We start from the raw sequence: 23,614 nt of genomic DNA, 5'->3' as shown, positions 1-23,614 counted from the left end.
CAGAAACTCACCCTACCCTGACTAGGTTTGCATTGGCACATTTCCTCTATACTGTGCATTGAAACAGATTTTGAAATGGAACCAGGTTTATGAAAAAGAATTTTTTTTAGTGTCTTGGACATAAGATCATTGTGAAACTAAGCCTGAGCCAGTTATTTTGACATCATTTGTGACTGTAGCTAAACCAGATGTCAACAGTGTAAATAAAGAACTTGATTCACTACACAGCAAAAAAGTTTCCTAGGTACTGTGAAATAACTTAATAATTGGTATAATTTATATATTTATAATCACTTAGTATAATTTCATTGGCTTTCAATTCAATATTAAAAAAATGCTGTTTCAAAGATAATGAATGTTGCAGGTCTCTTGATGAAGTGTAATCAGGAACAGAGCAGACTTCTCCAATCCTTTCTCCATCGCCATCATTTCTTCTGCTGGCCCATCCCTTACAGACTTTGGGTCTGTGTTCATTCAGCACAAGTCAATTGAGCAGTTTTTCTCTGTATGGAAGCCAGCAAAACATGACTGCACAAGTGCTACCTTTGAGCATTGCACTTTTGTCTAGAACACAGCCAACACCAACTGAGCATTTACTACACTGGCATCTAAGGGGTGATTTTCACAGTGCCATTTTATCTTGTTTGCAGTTTCTCTGTGTGTGATTATGATACACCACAGCAGGAAACGATCAATAGTTGCTTCAAAATAAGAGTGTATACCGTATCAATATTAATCATCAGGAAATAATTTTGCAGCAGTTTCAAATCTACTCATACTGGAGTTCTTCAGTCCTTTTACATACACCTTCCTAGTGGTCCTCTTTTCTTTCCTCTTGTTTTGCAACACAGTGTTACAGAGCACTTGTCCTAGTAGTGGTGTCAATACACTTTGGGGAGCTTATCACTAGGTGTCACATCTCACTAATGTCATAGTGCTTATGCCTGTTTTAAAGGGTAAAAAGTACTCTAAGTACTTTTAAAGGGTAAAAACACAGTATGGGAGCTTGGAGTACTTACATGGTGGCAGTAGTTTTTTAGTAACAGAAAAACAGTCCCCAATAACAGCAATAAAGGCCAACTAGCACAGAGAGAACTTAGCTGAAAATCTAACTAAATTAAAAGCAGATTCCTTTGGCCTGAACACAGGAAATATGAGACTTCATAAAATTTAAAGTGAGCACATTTCTTCTCAATGCTCTACACTCATACCCTGTAAATTCATGAATTAGCACTGTGTTATTGTTCCAACAATAAGAAGCTTAAGAGGTGTTGAGTCTTCTGTCTAGTTTTTGTTTTCTAATGGGGATTTCTCAACCAGAAATGCAAACTTGAAAGAAAGTTCCTTTTCTTTAAAAGTGTATACCTGCAGTTTGGTTAAACTTCAGTCTTTCCTGAGTTAGATCTTTGCTATGCAGTAACTGAAAACAACTGCTTTCTTAGACAGTTAAATGCTCGGCAGAAATTTGGATATGTTCTCAAACATAATTAGGTATTAGAATCTAGTATTGAGTGAAAACATTCATGAGAACATTGATTGTAATCACCTATAGCCTTTTTTAAAAGTCCCTTCTAAATGGCTAAACAGATTGCAATAGCCTGGTGGGCAGTGAATAAATGATAGGCTGGAATAAAAATGTCTATTTAAGTCAGAAATCATATGAGATGGAGAGGCTAGGACATGAACCTATTCAGTTTGTCCTTTCATGTAAGGAAGTGTTTGACCTTTCAAAGATTAACATTTTGGGTTTGTTTTCAGTTCCACTTTGGCCATTCTTTTACTGTGTGGACTCAAACAATCTATGCTCTAACATCCATGGAAAGTTAATTTTTAATCAGGTTTAATTTTTAATAGAAAATTCAATGCAAATATCTATAAAGAGGACCATATAAAATGCCATTAAAGGCAGCTTTTCACATAAGTGCTTAAGATACATTTGACTGTGCTTTGGCTAATAGCATCACATTATTTTGATATTAATAATCTGCAAACGTGGGACTTGGCAAACAAAACTATCTGAATTATATTCTTTTACCATTTAACTTAGTTAAGTGTAAAATTGATTCACATATACCTGGCCAATTTTTGTTGTAGAAGGAGAACTTATCATACCAGTGTGCTGAACCACTTCTGTCTTCCTGTGAATTGTTCCATATGATACTAGTGAGATATGCTGAGATTTAAGACTTCAGTGGATCTATTCCTAAATGAACTGTAGCTTGTCTTATCAAGCAGATCTATTTTCTCCTCAAAAATAAATATTCAGAGTGTCTCTTGCACACTCCATCTCCTTTATGATGTTCCTTCCTAATATATCAAACTATACTAAGAATATAATGAATATTTTCCTGGTCCATTAAAATAATAATCCTTAAATCTTACCTAGATAGGTCTTTGAGTTCAAATGGTAACCAACTGATTTTTCTTTTCTGTTCTATATATTTGACATCTGACTTTTAAGCAAAGAAATAATTACATTAAGTTATCTGAAAGCTAATACTGGGAACTGTAGTCCTGCTCTGTAATCTTTCAGCACAGGCAGAATTCAAGCCAGGGTCATTTGAACAGGCTAACATGGGGTGATATATTGCAGAAGGAAAATATTTCACCAAATGTATGACTACCACAAGCATTTGTTTTAAAAGATATTAAACATGAGCAGGATGAAGTAGTCCCCCTTCCCATGAGGAGTACCAAACATCATGGTTCCCCCACAGGGGCACTGGACATGTACTAACTGGAATGTTGCTACAACTGACAGTGCTGAGCATCATCCCTCCAGCAGCACTGCTTGTGCTTGGACCCAAAGCAACTGCAAAACCACAGACATGCTGGGTCTGAACAGAGAATGCATTTAAAGCCATGAGGGAATTAAATTGGGAGCTGCTGAGAAAAGATGAAGAAATGGAAATGGGTGATCTGAGAAAGGATTTCTGAGATGAGATGAAAAAGGGTATGAAAATTAGTTCCTAATCCAAGTGAAAGGGCAGAGGAAAAAAGATGGGGGGGGGGGGCAAAAAGGAGGAATTGAGATTGGCTGGCAAAGAAACTGATTATGTGAGAGAACGTTGTACAAGATTTCAATTAATCTTAGCTTGACATTATGAATTCTGTAATCAGGTCTAAAGTGACTTACACTGAAGCACTTACAGGTCAATGCCTTTGCCAGCAAGCTCTTTGCTCCCTGTAAAGCAGAAAAATAAAAACATATCACATCTTGCTGATATAATGAAATTAATAATTTAAAAAACCATCACAGCAATGGTCAGAAAATACATAAAACTCAAGTTAATAATGCAGTACTTTCATCAGATAAAACTTGATAGCATGCATTAGACAAAGCACTGATCCACATCACTTGAATAGGGTGAAATGATTTTACTGAAGTCCTTTATCAATTTATGTGTGTTGGGCACTGCATAAGTGGAGGCTCTTAGAAAGGTGACAGTTTGTGTGTAATTTTCTCATAACACCCATACAGACCTGTCTCAAATTGGTATCAGGGAACCAATGAAAATATTTAGTGTCAGATAAGCGAGGAAGTACTTTAAAAAAAAATCTATGTAAGTCATAGTCGATACATATTTTGGTAGAAAGCTGTGGGGCAGGGACTTCAGCTATTGAGTCAGAATAAAGATGCAAAACCAAAGTAGGTTTCTGGCAGTCAGCTGGCAAATCTTATTTGACTGATTGGCTACTGCCACCAGGTGGCTTGTTACAGTCATTGACTGAAAACTGTAAAATGCCTTTTACCTCTGGGTTAACAAATATTTTCGTTTAAATACGGTTCCAAGTCTACATTTTATGTGTGACACAGAAAAATTATAAAATTAATATGATTAGTAAAGAATCAAAAAATGCATACAGTAGAAGGACATTTCTGAACATAAGGGGAATACTTTAATCTAATTTGTAAATTAACGGTAAGTTGGCAAACCAGGTAAATATGAAACAGTGCCAAAGCTCAAGGGAAACTAAATTATTAATTATGGAGAAAAAAATCTCATCCTACATTATGACTTTATCACAATTTATTTCCTTTTAGATGGTCAGGATTGTTTCAATGACTCAACATTCTCCTCTCTTTGGGAGGAAAAAACCCCACCATACACAAACTGATTTGGTAGCAAGAATTCTTCATATCTAAGATAACAATATTGTCATTAATTCCCTAATAAATCTTTAACTAAGACAATAATGCTGAAAAGCTTGAAAAAATTTGAAATGCATGGTTTTGTATGTGTAGTTTACACAAGGGAGAGGTGGGTAAATATTGGGGCTAGGACTGTTCTCTTCAGAGAAAGCCTAGTATCCAGCATGTATTCAGCCAACTCCAATGCACTTTTTCAAACATATTTCAATATTCCAAAATAGGAAATGCTAGTAACAAAAAATTCTTTGATCTAGTTATCCATAATCAAAACAATCTGGTAGGGATGCAGCCTCTTTGCATATCACTTGATTTGAACTCCAGTGATGTTTTATGATGATAACTTGCCAGTAACATAGAGCTCAATGCACATATATGAAACTTGAGCGAGGTCTGACCTAAAATGCTACAGTTTTGCTGAATAGTTAGCTTAATACCTAAGAGGAAAGTTGATTAGAAGGACTCACATGGTAATATGGGTTCTCTTCAATGGCTTATTGTTTTCCATATAGCTTTGGGCTTAAAAAATAGAATAGCTATCAGTATAAACCCTGGACTGCACAATAGTTAACTTCCAAAATTATATATATTTACTTAATTGCTTTCTTGATTCTTAAGCAAGAGAAATTCCTCTTTATATACTTGGAATTGAGTCTCCTCTACAAGATTCCTGTTGCTTTCAAAATTATAAGCTTTCACTTACTTCCTTAAGTGCCTATAATAAACCATGCAAAAAGCCTCATCAGCTTCTTTTCATGTTAGATGTTGTTCCATTCATTTGCCACTTGACGTCCTCATCCTCTGACACAGGTCAATAGTAGGTTACACAGCTTTATCTCTTCAGGCTTGCAGGAAGGTTCAAACCCACCCCCAGCCCTCTATGTCTCTATCTCATTTGGTTAAGGTAGAACATCTGCTCTGAAATAAATACAGAATTGTTATGAACACACTAACAACAGTTTCAGTACACTTTACAAAGAAGATGCAGCTGTGGACTTTTTATAGTCCATATACCCTAATGCATTCTGTTTACTTTATATTGGATATGACACTTAAAAAATTATCAAGCAGTACCCTTTCACAGAAACATTTTCATAAAAGCTGCAGAACTGTCGATTTTACTATTTTTTAAAGGAGACTGGTATGTTTGAAAAGAGCCCTTCCAGACAGATTGATGATTGCTGGGGACTTGTACCCAGTAGTTACAGAGTTGGTTTTTCTTCTCACTGGTTCTCTTGGTGTTATCTTGGTTTTCTTGCTTTGCAGCTCTTTAGCAATAGCTAACATCTTTTCAAATAAGAGAAGCTATACAATGATAAGCAAAACAGTGTTCCTTCCCTTACCCTCTTTACTTTTCACATAAAAATGATTTTTTCTTCTTTAACTCTGATTATCATTTCCAACAGAATTGTAGCTTGCATTTTCATCCCTTCTCATGAGTCTTAGGAAATTACTTCCATATATACTTATATATATTATAATGTTTCAGACATATGTACCCCATTCTGTCAATGAGCCAAGACCCTAAAATAATATCTTAAAATATTTGTATATTAATTCCACTATACTCTGTGAAAGTTATGAACCTAAATATTGTCAAGAATACAGGTCCCTCTGGTCACCAGTTTCCTTACTGTAGATATATTTATGTTATTATTTGTCTTACTAATAATGTATCTGTATTAGTTAAAAACACACAGGCACATAATAAAGCATGTATGTACTTAGGCCTGCAATTCTATCAAACTCTTTCATATGTGGGAACTTTATGAATGTAGTTGGAAACAGAATTATTTTTTCCTCCAGCTAGGGGGAAATAGACATATTTCACTTTCACTTCAAGCTATTGCTTATGCATGATGTTTCTTCAGTTACTGAACACTGAGTGAGATCTCAGCTTCCCAGTAACTCCCATGAGCAAGATAATACAGGTAACAGTCAAATAATTTTTCTGATTAGGCAAAGCAATCGCTTACTGTTTTTCATGTTAAATATATTTTTTAATATGTTACCACAGGGTACCTCTAAAGGTTAATGCTGCTTTTATGGAAACTGAGAAAAGAGTGAACACTAACAGAGCATTTCCTAGCCTGTCATATTTTAGTAGATAGTTATTATTTTTTTAGAAAATATTACCAAATTAATAGTACAAGGATCTCTAAAACTGCTCTGAACTACTAGTAAGCAACTGAATCATTATAGCTCTCCAGTAAAGGTGTTTTTTAACACAAACACAATATTTCTGTGATGTGGGAGGGCAAAATTACTGTTGGATTTCTAAGTAATTGTCTTTTTGGGTCACTTTGTGAGCATTTGAGAACTTTGATTTAAACACTACAAATGTCAGAGAAGCCTATGTAAGCAATTGCAGTTACAGCCAGCAAAGGCCCAGTTACAGCCAGTATTTATTTGCTTTCTTGATAAGAAAGGCCTGACTTTGCAAGCCTGTAGATGAGACCACCTTTCGTTCCACGGGTAGCACAGCTAATGAGCTCTGTAAGCTTTGGCAAGGGCAATCTCTCGGTAAAACTCAAGCTGTTAACCCAGGCCGGCACCCAGACCGCCGGCGGGGGGAGGCTGAAGAGAAATGAGATGCCCTGACAGCTTCCCGGCTGGGGCGGGCGGCGCCTGGGGCGGGCACGCGGAGCGGTCGCGGCCCCGCCCGGGCCCCGCGTGCGGCCGCCCCCGCAGGCAGAAAAGCGCCGCGGCCGCGGGGGGGCTGGAGCTGAGGGAGCGGCTGCTTGGATCGGCTGCGCTGCTCCCCTCGCCCTTTTCCACTGCAGCGGGGCCGGAGAGCAGGGCGGGGCTCCCTGGGGCAAGGGCGTGCGGGGCTGGGGAGCTGCTGTAGCCTTTGGAGTCGTGCTTTGGTTAAACTGATGCCAGTGAGTGCTCGAAGTGGGTACTGCAAGCTTTTTGGAAAGTGTATTTGTTTAATAGAATATCTACAGCAGGTATGAAGCAAAGTAAAATCTGGTGGCGTTTTTAGGGCACTGTGTAGATGCTGCCTTTTATGCAAGATTTCTGAATTGCTTTAGAGAACTCCTAAACCTGTATGCTTTAATGAGTCAAGGTAAGCTATGGCTTATTTTATCTCAAAGCCATGCCACCAACGTTCCTCTGGTATCCTTTTTGCTTCTTGTTGTGAGAATATTAGTTTTGTATTTTGTTTCTTTTTAACGTGCATAGGAGACGGCTCTATGGTAACTGTGACAGTAAATGTGCTCGTGCTATTCTTGAGGTTACTTGTTGGGATAACAAACTACATCTTTTTAGATGAGTCTCTCTTTGAGCTCTTCATATAGATAAAAGCTCTTCAAGGATGGGGCCATGAAGATTCTATGCAGAGCAGCTGCCCAAGTAAAATCATTAAAGCAAACAAATGAAAGGGCAAAATCCTTGACTCCTGTTCATTCTTGGTGAGATATATGGAAAAAAGAGAAGGTTACCATATTTTAAAAATTGTTTATTCTTCTTCTAAAAGAAAGTGCCTCTTTGATAGGGAGTAAATATATAATGAGCTTTAAAATCATGCTGCAAATTTATGTCAGCTAATACTTGGAGGAAGAAGGTATCAAAAGCTGGTTGTAGGTTCCCCCTGCCTGCCTGCCCTTAACTGCACCAGAAGATAACGAAGTAATTACTTAGTATGAAACTCTTTGAGGTCTGGGAAAGTGTGTGAAAAAGCAAAGGAAGCTGCAGAGTCAGTGTCTCATTATGGCTTCATGCATTTCAGCTCAACTGTGGGGAAGCTGTATAACATGCACCTGAAGTAAAGATTCTCTTATAAACCTTACTTTTTTTTTGTGTGTGTACTGCTTCTTTTTTCAGACAAGCTTCCTGGATATGGTAAAGGTTAATACAGTTAGATGCAAACCAAATAGAAGGTATTACAAAGTCATATAAATTGTTTTACTACAAGTAGAAAGCCAATGGCAGTTTTACTCAGGCTTTGTCACTGCAACAGAAGGACTAGCTGTACTGTAAGTACCTATGCTCAAACTGTTACAAAAAATAATTTTGAAACACATATGCCCTTGAAATTCTCTTTCCTAGAAAGAACACAATGCTGAGGTGTGTATTTTTTGTGTGCCTGGGGGGGTTTGTGTGTTTATATTTTAAAAGTAATGAATTAGTATGAATATGTTTTCTGTCCTTGCTCAATCCAGCTGTCTTGATATGACCACCTTTAACTAAGCAGAAGAGGACAACTCAAGCTCTTTCTATGAATTGAGAGGGAGGGTGACTCTTGGACAGCAACACTGTCTTCTTTCCCTTTGTAGGGGTCTATTTCTAAAGGAATGTGTCATAAACCCCTTATATTAATATAGCTTATTCCCCTTCAGGTGGTTCTTTCCTTTTTTGTTGGCCCTCTTGTCTGGTGGTGCTCAGGAGAAATTTCTGTCAATGGTAGTTTTGTACCTTTGAGTTGGCAGTATGTTTGCCTTGACTGTTGTCTCATCTCTTCCTCCTCTCTGAAGTTATAGATTTCACACTAGGTAGCTAATGAATTTAAACAGCTGAAAGAAGATTAGTTCTATGAAGAGATCCTGAGTTGGAGTGTGAGCATTGTGCTTATGAGCTATTAGGCTACCAGGGCTACCATCAGGTACTGTAGAGTTGTTTTCAGCACAGGAAGAAGTAACTTACTGCTCTCCGTTTATCCAAATTTTTTTCAGATCTTTTTTAAATTCTATTAATCTCTACTTAATCTTTTTCTTCTGCCAGCTTTTGAGTCAGTTGAATCTGACAAGAATATGTCTTGTTTCCTTTACATCCCTACCACATCCTCTGCTACTTAAAGCAGAATACTACCCTACTCTTTTTCTTGTCTCTGTGATATGCAGCCTTATCTCTTCTTGTTTTGAAATTTTCTCTGGTACATATAATTGTACTAAACCTTAGTCTTTAGCTTTCTATAGGCATCTTTAACTTATGTATAAAAATCAATTAGAAGGAAATACTTGAAGTAGAAGTTAAAGATATGATCATAATGCTATCTTGAATATTTGGGAGGAGTTGAGTGTTGAGAGAGACTAGAATTTTCTAGTTCTTGAAACCTAACTGTTCAACACACTGTTACCTCTGATTTTCTTCTATTTAGTGGTGTAAAATTGCTGAGGAGCCCATATGTTGAAGTACAAATATATCATTGCCTTGAAAATTGTGGATTTCCATGTATGAGAACTTTGGAAGAGTTCATGTTGATGACTCCTGTTGTGTAAGATAATTATGTGCCTTATCTTCATTTGGCTGTTTTTTAGGTGTCGAGAATTCAGTCTGAAATGGCTCTGTGTGTTTCTTATCTTCATGTCCATCCATGCTGTCAGGGAACTTCATAACCTGATACATCTTATCACTTGTTGCAAAATGGGCACGGCCCTTCCAGAAGGCAGGCCTACTTGCCTGGTCTGTGTTGCACCAGAGCTGATAACTCACTTCTTGTGCCTAAGGAGTGAAATAAAGTTTCTCCCTGTTCTCCTGGCCTTTTGGATGTGGAAACGCTTTCTTTTGTTCGCTAAGGTGTTCTGTAAACCACAGTACAGCTGTAAGCCCTGCATGCTACTGGAGCAGCAAAACAATTGCCACAGCTTTTATGAAAACAATATTGTGGTGGGGCAAAACATTGTATGATGAAAGCTGAGGTTAGGGGTTCTGTTTTAGGATCCGGAGTCCTTCTATCCCTTGTCTTTCATGCATGTTGTTCCCTTGACAACAGTGTGACAAGCCAAATCCATTGTTTGACTAATTGTCTAGAGGTCCAATATCCAAAAGGAAGAGTTCAAAGAAGAAATCTTGGGCTTGTCTGCAGCAAACATACATATTTTTTATCTAAATCTTCATACCAATTTCTAATTCTTGCATGTATAAATTTTATTTCTGGCATTTGGCAACTTTAGTTTCCCTGCAGAAAGAAGAACTTGTTACTGGGGAATTATTTGTCATCTGTGAGGAAATAGACATGGGTTGTGGAAACAAAAGGCAGTCTGTAATGATGCAAAATTTGAAGCTATGATTAATAAAAATGGGCTTGATAATAGCTGTGTAGTTCCTCAATACTGTTGACCTTTATATATCTGTGAAGCATGTTTTAAGATCTATCTGTCCTGTGCATGATGTTTAAGGAACTTGAATTTTTTGTTTTGATAGAGAGAGAACAGGAGAGGGATTGACAAAAGACTTTTTTTTTTAAAAAAGTGCTGTCAAAATGCATGGAGGGAAATAATCCATCCAGTAGATGGAGGGATCCATCGACAGCCTGTAGATGACCTGAAATATGGTATCTGAACATTTTAACAATGTCTGGCAGTTATCAGAAGCAGAAGTTATTCAGAAGCTGGGAGTGGTGTCTTCTCATGAATGCTTTTTTTGAACATGGTTTTGTATTCTACCATTCAACTGATTCCTAAAGACGAATGGTGACCTGTAATGTAAATATTTGTGTTTAATTGCCTGTAAATTTTATTTTATACAGATGAAGCTGCCTGTTTTTGCTGTTGCTGTTTGGATGTTTGTTTGCCTCTATGCATCTGTGGTTGGCTATCCAAATGGAAAAGTAAGAGAAGCCTGTACTAGCATGGTACCCTGTCATGGTGGCTCTCCTCATCTGTCACCTGAGCACACCATTACAGTGAATGGGACTGAATTTAAACCAGGGGACAATATAGAAGGTATTGTGTCAGTTACAGCTGAAGAGTTTAATTTATTGTTTCTTTGTATTATAATGTGTCTTTCCTCAGTTTTGTATACTGGATTTCTCTAAGCAGTTGAAACTTGTTTAGGTAATCCATTAACCATCATTCAGTACTTGTAAAATGAGTGTCTGGTAGTTGTTGTTGAAATACTTCCTTCTTCCTCTGGAGTAGAGTTAAACTTCCTTATTCTTCTTCTTGCTTTAGTTCATCTGTCTGGACCAGATTTTGAAGGATTTTTCATACAAGCCCGGGATGCAGAGCGCCAGGATAGCCCTGCAGTTGGATCTTTTGTGCTAGCTGACCGGAGACGTTCTCAGCTGCTGACATGTGGTCGTACCAAGGTAGAATCCAGTGCTTCACAATTATTTAGTGGGCACTGAGGGGCTTGTTCTATCTCTTCATCTTCTTGTTAAAAAGTGGAGCATATCCTTACTAAGAAAATCTCACTATTTCTGTATAAAATGCTGCAGGGACCTCTAGCTCATTTCTGGAATTTTCTGGATTGAAAGTCCTTCCTTTTAGTCTTGAAGTTTGTTAGTATGAGTAAGTTGCTGTGCTACACCTCACCTGAGCTGATGATGACTGGGGTAGTGCAGTGTAACTGCAGTGTTTGTGTAGGATTAAGCTGCAGCCTCTCCTGACTGTGTTAAGTAACAAAATGTTTATCCACTGTGTAATTCTTGATATATGTGTGTTTTCAGAATTCAGCTGTCAGTCACACAAGTAAAGCAAAAAAGAAAGACATAAAAGTTTATTGGATTGCTCCTGAAGATGCTCCAAAACATGTACAGTTTCTGTAAGTAAACTTGGTATAGGTTTATATTAATTATATTTATTAAAATGCAGAAAAGGTAAACCTGTACCATTGTCCATCAAATATTGTCCAGCAACTGAAAAGTCCTTGGATCCAATGACCTGAAAAGTTAACACCCCTTACTTGCTGCAGAGTCTGTGTTAATGCAGATACTTTTTTAGGAAGAGCTTGAAGGTAATTTTTTCCTTTCCTTTCCTTTTCTTTCCTTTCCTTTTTTTTTCCTTTTCCCAGGAAGTGTATAAGGGGATTGAAGATTGATTTCTTTAGTCTTTCTAGCTACCTTCTCACTTCTCATACCTGCAATATACACTTAAGAATCTTTCTCTTTGCTGTACCTCACTAAATGATATGTATATCCTCCTGTTACACTACAAGCTTTTTCTGAACTACAGGATAGAAGCAATGCAACTGTTCTCTGAAGTTCTAATCTATGCCATAGGCATGGAAGTTTCTTATATTCTGTGCAGCATGTGGTATTATGTTTTAAAATTCTTTTTCTAAGATTTAAGATACTTTCTTCTTCAATCCCTAAAATGGTAGAGATCTCCATAGAGATGAGGGTTTTACAAATAATTTCTGTGAACTATAGATTTTCTTTTTTAAAGTAACAGCCAACTATAAATATATACTGTAATTATTCTCTGTGTGTTGTGTTTTTTAAGAGCCACAGTTGTGAAGAAATACAGAATTTTCTGGGTGAAAATTCCGGGTCCCATTGTTTCTCAGCCTGATGCGCGGTCCCCAACACCACCTTTGCATGCAACATCAAAGGCTATGTCAACTTCACACCCAGTTTCCTACATATCAAAGCCAGTAAGTAATGATAAAGCTAAATCAGGCAATCTTTAATGCTTGTGATGACTGGAATTTAATGAGATGACATTGATACAGCCTAGTAACAGAGATGGTGGATGAGTAACTTTGATATCTAAGGCTAAGAACACGACAGCTACCTTTAGGTGAGTTGCCTGAACTTTGCAGGGTTAAATGTTCTCATGCGGCACACAGGTGAGAAGATTAACAGAAAGTTTAGAAATCAATGATCAGAAAATGTTATGCATACTTCTCATGAGAGATGGGAAAAGACTTAATCTGCTCTTGACTAATAACTTCCTATTTAGCAACTGCAGGCTCAGAAGCTTTCCTTTCTGAGCTCATCTGTTTCGCTGATTTGTTGCTGAGTCTTGAATAGATTGAGCAAGCTATTTGATCCAGGATAACTGTGGCTTATAATCAATGTATTTTCTCAATGTGTATCAGTGGAGTTTCTACTTTAAAAAGCAAGCATAAAGCTGTAGGTCCCTTACTTTCTTTCTCATTTACAGCTGATGCTACCTCTCTAAATATTAGACCAAAGGAAGTTTTTTTTTTCCTGAAGTTCTTGCTGACTTTTCAAAGTTATTATATTGTAATGTCTTTAAAATGAAAATTCAACTCAAATTTTGCTTGGAATTCACCATCATTTTACTTAGTAGTCCTAGAGTAATTGTAGACATGGATTAAGAGATTGTTAATGGAGACACAGATGTTGTTCCTTGTATGCTTTTTTTCTACCATGGATAAAAAGGAGGAAGAGAATGGAAACTCTCATTGCTCACAATTTCTTTGCTTAATTGTTTAGTTTAGTGCGTCAGGTTGTGGAATTACGAAGTTCTGCATTAGGAACCCTACAAACTGTGATCCTGGGAGTGCTTCATGTTTTTTTCTATCCTTCCAACGAGAGGGGAGTTCAGTTTTTATTGAAATGAGTGGTCCAAGTGAAGGATATTTAGCATTTGCTTTTTCCCAGGACCAGTGGATGGTGAGTGTTTTGTTTATTTTTCCATAGTTTCTTCTGATGTTAGTAAAGTTTGAATGGAAATGCATGTGGAAAATGGAAATACCGTCAGATGTCACACAAAGTGTGACTCTCCCATAGTGCTAAAAAACCAGGTTGTTCCTTATAGGTGACTATTCACTTTTAGCTCAGGACTGAATAACTGCAGTAGAATTTCCCTATAGATATCTCTTATGGTAGAATTCAGCCTGTCTGAAATTCCTGGTTAAATCAATCTCTACCTATCCAAAAAATCTTACCTCCCTGAAACTGAGTTGTTCAGAAAACCATTTGCATTTGATCCTTGAATGTTACTCCTATACAAAAAGTCTTAGAAATGTTGAAAGATACTTCTTTCTGACTTATGTTAAATTTAAGGGATGAGGCTGTTGACAAATGCATAATACATAAGCTGCTTGTTGCACAAAGGAGATGCTGTTTACATTTATCTCCCTAGTGCAGGAACACTTGGTTCTTAACAACCCAGTTTTTTTTACAGCTGTGCAGGAGAAAATCTTGTAACTGAAGTGGATTTTTGACATCCATCTCTGTCTTGTCTAGTCAATTTGATAAATTTTAAATAATTAAAGAAACTTCTGATAATATGGTTGTTGTTCTGGGAGGGGAGTGTGAATCATAATGTGTGTTTCTGTGTGTCATCTCTTTGACTTAATGTGGTTCCTTAGTAATAATACTGATGTGCTTGGAAAATGGGGAATAACAGCTTGATAACTACAGAAATCTCTCGGGTCTTGCTGCCTATATTAAATCAAAGACCTTTTGGAGACTGCCAGTAGTGTTTTTTATTGGGCTGTATTTTTCTTTTCGACTCTGCAGGGTGGTGATGATGCCTATCTGTGTGTTAATGTGGATCACCACATTCACGTGAGCACTGCCCATCTGAAGGAGCGAAGTTATCCTCTTTTGGATTCAGAGGTGTGTTTTAAAACAACTCAGACACTTTGACAGGTGTAGCTTTGAAGTAAGGTATGCTGCTGCTTTGTGCTTTTGTTTTGCACAGCAGGGGTAAATACTGAGATGGATCCATAATTCTCTAAGGTGAGATTGGTTGGGCTCTTACTTCCTAGTAAGTATTAACTTTTGAAGTCTAAATTTAATTTGTAAAGCTAGTCATATGATGGGAGCTTAGAAGCTTAGCTTAGCTGCTAGAATTGCAGCTGCAACTGGTATGTCCTGAGTTAAATGTTGTAGGCTGTAAAAATTTGTGATAATTTCAAACCCTGAGTTGCTGTGTTGACTTACTGACTTACCTCTTGTATGCCAATTCAGAAGGGATCCCCTTTTCCTGGATAATTTACATTTTTTCTTTGTATATCAGTGATACTCTTGTCTTTTGCAGGGTTAGTTTTAAGCCAATTACTCAGCCAGTCTGAAAACATTGGGTATTAAGTATCTCCTGTTTTGCAGAATGCCCTTGAAGATGTGTCCTGGAGGCTTGCAGATGGTCTTCTTCAATGTTCTTTCAGAAGGAGGATTCGTCTCCCTGCTTATAAAGGGAGATTTAATCTGGATGCCAGTTACTACATCTTTCTGGCAGATGGGGAAGCTAGTGAAGGTAAACTTGATGTACATATGGTTGCTTCTCTTTTAACAGCTCCAAATGAGTTAGTAACTCTTCTGTAAGATATGGTTTAGATGAGAATTGGTGTCTGAACTAAGGCTTCCAAGCTTGAGACCTTTAATTCAATGAACTTTACTGCTTCTCTGGATCATGGGTTTCCTTGTGGAAGTTATTGCAAATTTACTCATATATGTGTTCTATTTTCTGTAGCTGGGTGAGTTTAGATGATGTTAGGTTCTTACTGTACTGTGTGTTAGCTTGTATGATTATGTGCAGTGGTCACAACAGGGCTTGAATTCATGAGTGAGGGATGGACACACCAGTGCAGTGGCTTCATTAGCAAGAAATAAATCACTTTGTCACTGCCCAGGTGGACTCATATATAAACATCGCCGTCAGCCCCTGGTCACCAATGGACTGTACAATGTCACAGACCTGCCTCAGGATATTGGAGGTTCCCGGGCCCCACGGCTCATCAAAGCTCATGGTAAGCTGCAGTTTCTAGTTTTGTCTCCCAGCTCTAGAGTTGCTGAGACTGGAGGGTTATATTGCAGGGTTAGTCCCTCATGTGTTTCTGGCATTTGTGTTGTACATTCTGTTGGCAGCAAGATCTCCTACTCTGGCAGCAGATTGAAGTTCCTGATTTTTTTGTTTCAAGAACAGTGTTGGAAGATTGTTTTGCCCAGGAAAATGAACCCACCATTGCCTTTTCCCTTAAATTTAAAACTGGGACTTGTTTATCTCCTTTTCTCTATTTCAAGTTGTTGTAGTTGCATATTTGGTTTAGTTCTATTTGAAATGAGACGCCACTCAACTGGCAGTCTTGAGCCACTGAAGTTAATGGGAATTTTTTCTCCCACACTACTGGACTTCAGTACAGGTCCATGATCGGACTGCCACTCATTCTTTGTCACACAAATTTGTAGCATTGTCATCTGTCATCATCTGATGTCTGAGTTGGTGATAGAATGGTTTCTCTCACCAGTGTGTACAAAGTGTATTAGCATGCGTGAAATGTGCAGTAACCAGAGCTGCTCTGTTGTGTTGTGTGGAAAAAGTATGATCTTTTGCATGGATGTTTCTGTTCTCTAGCAAGATAAAGGCTATAAAGCTGTAGTCTGAACCAGGTGATATGTTTTTAATTATTGTTAAATTCTAAGCATGTGCATATGGACTAAACAATTACATAGATTTGGAAGTTGTATTTGTGTGCAGTTAAGTTACCTATCATTTACCTTGTTGGGTTGTTTGTTTGTTTTTTCTATTTTCAGGAGCACTAATGTTTGTTGCTTGGATGACCACAGTTAGTATTGGTGTTATTGTTGCACGATTCTTCAAACCTGTCTGGTCTCACTCATTCCTATTTGGAAAGGAGTTGTGGTTTCAGGTGGGCAAAATCCCCACCTATCTCCAGCTGTATTTTCTAGCACTATTGCAAGCAGAATTATAAACCTACTAGATCTAAGAAATAGACTAAACATGGTATAATCTTATGAAGTAGAACAATTAAAAATCAGAAGTTCACCTACTTTACTAGTAAATGTTAAGTCTAATGTGGGGATTAAGGATATCTTTTAACTGTAGGTCTCCTTAATGTCTTTTAATGATGTATTAATTGTAGATTTTCTAAAAGCAAACTCAACTTTTCTAGGTGCATCGTATGCTTATGTTGACCACAGTCATGCTTACAAGCATTTCTTTTGTGTTGCCTTTTGTATACCGAGGAGGCTGGAGCCAAGTAAGTGTGTACATTTTGTCTTGTTTGTTAACTGAAAGGTAAAGGGGGGACTAAAAGAATGAGGAAGTCCACTGTCAGCTATTATGACTATTTCTAACCAATTTTCTGCAAAAGCTGTTCTTAAGTAGGCTGATTACAAATTCTGGCAGCCCAGAAGAGGAATTTTGTCTCCTTTAAACTACGGCTGAAAAATTTTGGTGTTTTCCTTCCTTCCTCTTTCACCTAAATAACTTTGCTCATAGTTTCTTTATGTACTACTTTGGTCTTCCTTAAAGAATATGATCTTGGGAGGGCAGTAAGGATGTGATGCTGACATTAGCATGGGAATGAGGGTTTTTGTGAACTTAGACATAACAGTGAGTGATAAGCTTAGTCTGGAGCAGTAGCTAGATAGAGATTTTATACCTCTTGCTGTCACCTGTATTCTGTTTGATGCAAGGTTACATCAGAAGTTGGAAAACCTAGAGAGCATCTGAATTCAAGGTGCAAGAATATGGTCACAGGTGTGAGCTGGGGTAATTGAATAAAACATTTTTGGGTGAAAGAGAAGACCAGTGGTGGGATGAGCTATAGAATAGGTCTATCCTGGAGACGTAGGATTGAGGCTGGAGAGCTTGGACTGTGGTTTCTATAGTCATGTTAGTCTGCTCTTCAGCTGGTAGAATTTCTCAATGTAGCAGAAATGTGAGACAAGCCCTGAGTGGACATACCAGTGTGTCTGCTACCAAGGCAAACAATCTCCACCTGGCTGTAGGGCAGCTTATTTTGTCCTGCTGCCTCTGCCAGTGCTGCTCCATTGTAGCTTACTAATACAAGAAGAAATACAATTTGCAACTTTTTGGTGTCTTTTCTCTCTGTTTATATAGATATGATTTTTAAGAAAAATGTCCTCTGTTTAGCAAGCAGGTTTTCATCCTTATCTTGGCTGTGCAGTGATGGCTTTGACCATCTTTCAACCACTTATGGCAGGTTTCAGACCATCTCGTCATGCACCAAGGTACATCTGACTCATTAAATTACAGCCACAAGAATTAAATGTGACTGTTTCTTTAAATGGAAAGCTTTTACAGTTTGAAAGTAAAAGATGTTCTTTGATTTCTGACTCCTTCCCCCAGTGGTGGAATCAATAAAATGTGTTTCATTGTTTTGTAGGAGGCAAGTGTTTAACTGGTTTCACTGGAGTACTGGTACAACAGCTAGAATATTAGCTGGTGAGTAGAAGTAACTCCCATTTAACTGATTTAAAGAAGCTTTGCCTTTTGCTGAGCAGTTGTTCATTTAAAACATCTATGTACATCCAGTCCAGGCATGTCTGAAGGTCCTTTTTCTTGGCCATGTTTTTTGTGAGTTTTAAGGGGCCATTGGATACAACTGAGAGAAAAAGTGACTTTAAAACCAAAGGAATTACTGACAAATCTGAAATTCCTCTGTAATGAGGACCTGTCCTTATCTTCATGATTTATTTTTGTCTTGGAAGATGTGAGAATAGTGTTCTTACAGTAGCATAGTTCAATGTTATTGAATGCAAGACAGGAATTTCACTTACAGATCCAGAAGCTGGGTTTAATTCTAGTAATAGAGGCAAGCTTCCACAGCAACCTTAAGCACTAATATTGTGACTGGTGACTACCAAAAAAGCCCAGAACAACCCCCTATCCCTCCAAAAAAAAGCCCTCAACAACCTTCAGCTGTGTGAACTCCTTTAACGTTGTTCCTTAAGCAGTTTTAGGTAATTCATGGGAAATCTATTTAAAAAGCATTGATAGAATTTTTAAAGCACACTGGCACCGCATTCTTATTGGGTTTTTTATCTTGTTTTTACTGAATAGTTGTGACTATGTTCTTGGGAATGGATCTGCCAGCACTTGACCTGCCAGACCCATGGGACACCTATGCCATGATTGGCTTTGTAGCTTGGCATGTTGGTACTGATGTTCTTCTGGAAATGCACAGCTACTGTCTTGTTCGTAAAGGTACACACCAGCAAACTCCTGCTGTCTCCTTGCTTGCTGAGAATGAAACCAGTGTGGGTTGAATTTCAGGAGGTGTTCTTTGGCCTCTAACTTGGAAGCTGAAAGGAAATAACTCTTTAGTAGTGTCGTATCTTCTGTAGACAAATGAATATGGAAGAAAACCAGTTTTTAAGACAAGGGTTCTAGAAGAGTGGGTTTTGTGCCATTTTAAATAGTAGCTTCTCATTTCTCAAACCACAGTTCATAGGGGGCTAAAGTGTGCAGACTGAAATACGTAAATATTTTCTGAGACTCTATTACTTTTTGCCATAATTTTGATCCCAGGTGGGTATATTAAGTCCAGATTAATTAATGCAGATTTAATCTTCATTTAAATGTTGAAAAATAGCTGTTATTGCAGGAGCAAGCTTGAATACTTGCCATATTCATTGACCGGGGAAGGAATATGAAATCCTGACTCCAATATGTCTAGGGAAGAGATGGGTAGTAATTAATTAGAAATTGTTATATTCACTGGCTGATGTCACAGAGAGGAGCTGACTGCACATGTGAGTGACCTGGGTCTAAGGCTGAGATGAGACAGCTGCAGAACTGAAGAAGTTTGATTAATTAAGAGTCTGTTTAAGGTGGCATGTGGGGACAGAGTGATTATAAAAGATGTGAATTTAAATTTAACTGCAGTAATTACTTCCTAGAAGTAGGGAAATTAACCTGAAATGTTTGGTCAATGAGTGTTCTCATGTTGGCTAATGAAAATATTTCTTATGAAATCCAGTTATCTTAAAATATAAAAGGAAGATGTGTTAGCTTAAAGCTCAGTGTTTTGATTATCCAGTCTAGCGAAAGACAAAATGTTTTTTTGACTTCATTGTTCAGAATTTGTTTTGTATGTCAGCACCAGTATAATTTTTCATTTGTACTGTGAGTGTGATAGTAACAGACCCTGAAATGTCAAATGAAACTCCCAAGTCCTTTTCAGATTTGATGCTGTGTATGACTTAGTCACAGGATTGAGACTTCTGCAGTGCAAAAATGAAACCCCCCTTCCTCTTAAGGGCAGACTTGACTTCTGTTTTTCTTCCCATGAACAGTTGAAGTGATAGAGGATGACAGAGTACAGATACTGCAGTCACTCACATCTGCAGAAGCAGAGGTGAGTCACAATTTGCTAACTAACTACTGTGAAATGGGATCATTCTTTGTTTAAACCAATAAAAAGACTGACTGTCCAATGACTTTTCTTCCCCTTTTCTTGCAGGGTCGTCTGTTTAAACAGATTGTGTTAACCATCTATGTCTGTGGAAATATAGTATTCCTTGTTGCCTTCCTGATAGCAATCAACCAAGTATGAAATAAGTATTTGAGAATTTTGTGACAAAATACCGTGCAATTGAAAAATCTGCAAGTTTTTACTACAACTTTTTTCTCAACATGGTCCTGAAGATGTAATTGAAGAAGAATAGCATGTGTATGTCATGCTCAGTGTTAGGGAGATTGGGAATTCAAATCTAGAGAGAAATCCTGCAGTCCTACAAAAGCTGTCTTCTGATGGGACTTTTAATGGGAACCTTTGCCTGAGTAAGGAATGAAATCTCTATTTTTTTAAACACACTAGTTAACTTGATTGAAGCTTATAGGTGAAAAGAAGACTGAGAAGATGTGCCACAAGTGTTATTTGAGTAGTCATTTCCCTAAACCTTTTGTGAATATTCTTGGAGGAACTGGTAAGATATGACTGGTCTGGATTAATCTGTCCCCTTTACTGTGTTCTAATATGGGATATGGCAGCTTCTTGCTCTTGACAGTTTTGTGCATAAAGAAACCCCCAACCAAACCTCAAAACTTAGTGAAAGATTGTCACAAATGCAGGTTGATGAATGAACTAAATAGATAAAAGTAAAATGCAAAAAGCACTGTCTGCTCTAAGAGAACTTCAGTATTTAGTAAAACCACCATTTGCCTTGCTCAAAATACTGCTCTGTCTTCTAAATCATTTATGCCAACTGATGCTTTAATGGAAGTGAAAATACTTTCTCTGGAATGTTGCAGTTGTATATGTGCTATTGAGAAAAACATAAATTGGGAGCTAGGTTGACTTCAGGAAAAGTAGCTTCTGTTAATGTTAAGTGAGAGTCCTTTGAGCTGGCATATCTAGAAGACAGAACTATAATAATTCTATAACAACTCTATTCTGAAAGAATATTGGAGGGCAATTTTTTAGTCAACAAAAGGTTTCTCCAAATATATGAACTAGGTACAGAGACTAAAAAGGTTCTATATTGTTTCACATTTTTGGTTCATGGTTTGCCTAAGCATGGAGGGATACTCTTGAAATGACATTTTGGAAATGAAACCTTAATATGTTTTGCAGTTGTATTTTGTGGCTCTGAACAGCTTGCTCCCACACATCTTCATTTTTCTTATTGAAAAGTATTGTAGCAATTCAAGGTATGTTTTTCAGGTAGGCAGACTAAGATAGCTGGGAATTAACATGTTGGGAGGATTGGATAGGAGAATGAGTAGTGAGGCCTGACTTAGTATAGACTTTTACAGCAACATCTCTACAGGTGTGGGCAGCTCTAAAACACGTGTAGGCGTGGGTCAGGTGGTGGTTCTGTGCAGTTACCAAAGCTGTCTGGTTCTGTCTCTTCCTCCACCTTCCCAAGTCCATAGTGCAGCCTGTTGCATGGGCAGGTAATAGTCAGGAAGCTGAATGTTTGTTTGTAGTCAGTGATGTTTTTGGCTGCTCAGATATCTGATTTATCCATAAGGGCATTTATGGAGCTGGGATTAATGCCTTTGTCAGCAGCAGCTGACTGTCAGTGAGTCCAAGTTGAATCATCTTCCTTAGGAAAGTCACATGCAGCCTGGGAAAGGGGGACTACAAAGAAATGAGTCGCAACCCAAGCTGAAGGACAAGGAGCATGGGGCCAACTGGGTGGGTGTGAGGTTTTTTTAGAGAACTCTAATCTCAAAAAGCCTGGGAATCTCAGGCTCATCTACTGCTAAAGTTTTGTGGGACTCTTTCATCTACTGTGAATTTATAGAAGAAAAATCACTCAACCTAGGCATGATTGTCAGCTTTTTAAGTTAAGGTTAATGCCAAATTCTTTCTATAATAGCTGTACTGAGGGTTGTTTCATTTACATGTGACAATGAACATGGGTTTTAAAACATGAATGTAAATATCTCAATAAAAGTTCTTGTCCCTTTTAGTAATGTGAAAGTGCTGTCAAAAGGAAACTAGAAGAAGCTTGCCTAGGAGCAAAATGGATTGTCAGTTTTTTGTAGATGTTGTTTTATAAATTACAGCCATGTAAATACTTCCTGGAGAAACTATTATTGAAATTGAATGTTAAAATAGTTTCACTTTTTAAAGCAGTTTCTTTTCCTCAAGAAGAAAAAAAGTTTCCTTGTTCCACATCTAATTCAACTTTTAAATTGACAAAATTGTCAGTTGTTCTGGATAAATTTTTTCTTCCCACTGTTTGCGGTGTTGTCTAATTTCTTATGGGAACCCTTATGTACAATATTGTAACTTAATTGATTGAAAGACTTGCTTATTTTACATCATTTCTACCCTTTTCCTGCATAACTAGTAAGAAGTAATATGTCATTGTATTCCAATATCTTCCAAAGGTTTTTTTTGTACTTCTTTGAAAAAAATCTGCAGAAGGGTTTGATATTGGCAGGAAAATAGATGACAGATTGAAACTTGTGAATAGTCTCACAAGTAGTTTACTGTCTTGGTTACTAGGTGCGGCCTCTAAATACTCATCACCTGCTCTTTGCTTAGCTACAAATCATGTGCTTTGCCTGTGCTTTGAACAAAAATTACTTGCTGCAAATGTAATGGAGTTCACAGCTACTTTGTTTTGCTTTAAGTAGTTTTTAGTTAGTTGACATTTCAGGCTGCAGCACGAAGCAGGGAAGGTGTATTTCATTTCTCCTTCTTACACTGAGTGCTGCGCTGTTTTCTGTTTTGTCAGAAATCCCAAGATGGGGAGACGTCCAGTTCGTGTAATAATGGCCGTGTGTTTCCTTTACCCAGGGAAGGCAGAGGAGAGCTTGCCTGCTTTGTGTTCCATCAGTGCCTAACAAACGCTACGTGGCGCCCTTGTTCAAAAAACAGCACTTCTGCTTTGCTTGCTCGCTGTAACCTGTCCGTGAGAGGTTGACGTGGAAAGGTTTTCCAAAATAGGGTGTTCCTAAATTAACTAATTGGAAAAATTTTCAAAAACTCAGTCTTTAAATTCAAACCATCTCATACAGATAGCCATCAAACACCCATTCCAGAATGTCTATCTATTATTAAGCTTTGGTTTGAGCAGATATGGATGGTTTTCTTGTGTCATGTGGGTATATTCTTGTCCAGACAACAGAAGATGAGCAGCAGTTGCCAAGGAAAAACTGCAGTAGTCTGCATTTCTATGCAGAAGTTAATACCTCAGTGGTTTTGGTGCAGGCTGAAGTAGGAAGAGTCCAAGTGAATGGAAGGGTGGTTAACAGGGATGATCTCCTAGTAGGTCTGAGAAATTCTTTGCTCACATAAATCTGATTCTGACTTCTTCAACGGGTTTGTGTGAAGGAGGAAACTGTTGCACATACCTGAGTAAGTGGTACAGCAGAACTGGCACAGGACAAATTCTTCAGAACATGCTTGGAGCCACCTGGTTTAGTTCCTACCTGGCCTAGTTCAACCACTGTCTTGCTTCTGCTGGTCTTCCTTGTGCTGTGCAAAAGTGACTTCACATAATATGGACCACAAAGCTGTGTCACTCTGAACCAGCTGTTTATGACCATCATCCCACACAAAGGATACTGTACATAAGAACGACTGCAGCTTCAG

The 23,614-nt window shown here is 37.9% G+C and overlaps 1 protein-coding gene across 2 annotated transcripts; it reads left to right on the top strand.

The window, feature by feature from the left end:
- Positions 1 to 7,010: 7,010 nt before the first annotated feature.
- On the top strand, positions 7,011 to 22,250 carry FRRS1 (ferric chelate reductase 1). 2 transcript variants are annotated; one of them, XM_066555665.1, is made up of 16 exons: positions 7,011 to 7,101; positions 10,623 to 10,818; positions 11,047 to 11,183; positions 11,544 to 11,638; positions 12,319 to 12,469; positions 13,278 to 13,457; positions 14,310 to 14,408; positions 14,901 to 15,048; positions 15,425 to 15,541; positions 16,326 to 16,441; positions 16,706 to 16,792; positions 17,692 to 17,789; positions 17,945 to 18,003; positions 18,622 to 18,765; positions 19,857 to 19,918; positions 20,024 to 22,250. In XM_066555665.1, exons 1-16 carry the CDS (start codon positions 7,027 to 7,029, stop codon positions 20,114 to 20,116), a joined length of 1,857 nt encoding a protein of 618 aa, XP_066411762.1. In that variant the 5' UTR covers positions 7,011 to 7,026; the 3' UTR covers positions 20,117 to 22,250. The 2 variants fall into 2 exon arrangements, with proteins under 2 accessions (XP_066411762.1, XP_066411763.1); XM_066555666.1 differs by lacking the exon at positions 7,011 to 7,101 and adding an exon at positions 8,051 to 8,130.
- Positions 22,251 to 23,614: the final 1,364 nt, after the last annotated feature.

This window comes from Molothrus aeneus, chromosome 9 (genome assembly GCF_037042795.1).
Source record: "Molothrus aeneus isolate 106 chromosome 9, BPBGC_Maene_1.0, whole genome shotgun sequence".
Taxonomy (NCBI): domain Eukaryota; kingdom Metazoa; phylum Chordata; class Aves; order Passeriformes; family Icteridae; genus Molothrus; species Molothrus aeneus.
Note: the sequence above shows the minus strand (reverse complement) of the source record. Positions and strands in the feature narration are given on the sequence as shown.

Coding starts and splice junctions, on each gene's coding strand:
- FRRS1 (XM_066555665.1), top strand. CDS start 7,027: ATGCCAGTGAGTGCTCGAAGTGGGTACTGCAAGCTTTTTGGAAAGTGT. Junction 13,458..14,309: donor TTTCCCAGGACCAGTGGATG/GTGAGTGTTTTG, acceptor TCGACTCTGCAG/GGTGGTGATGATGCCTATCT. Junction 18,766..19,856: donor CTACTGTCTTGTTCGTAAAG/GTACACACCAGC, acceptor TCCCATGAACAG/TTGAAGTGATAGAGGATGAC.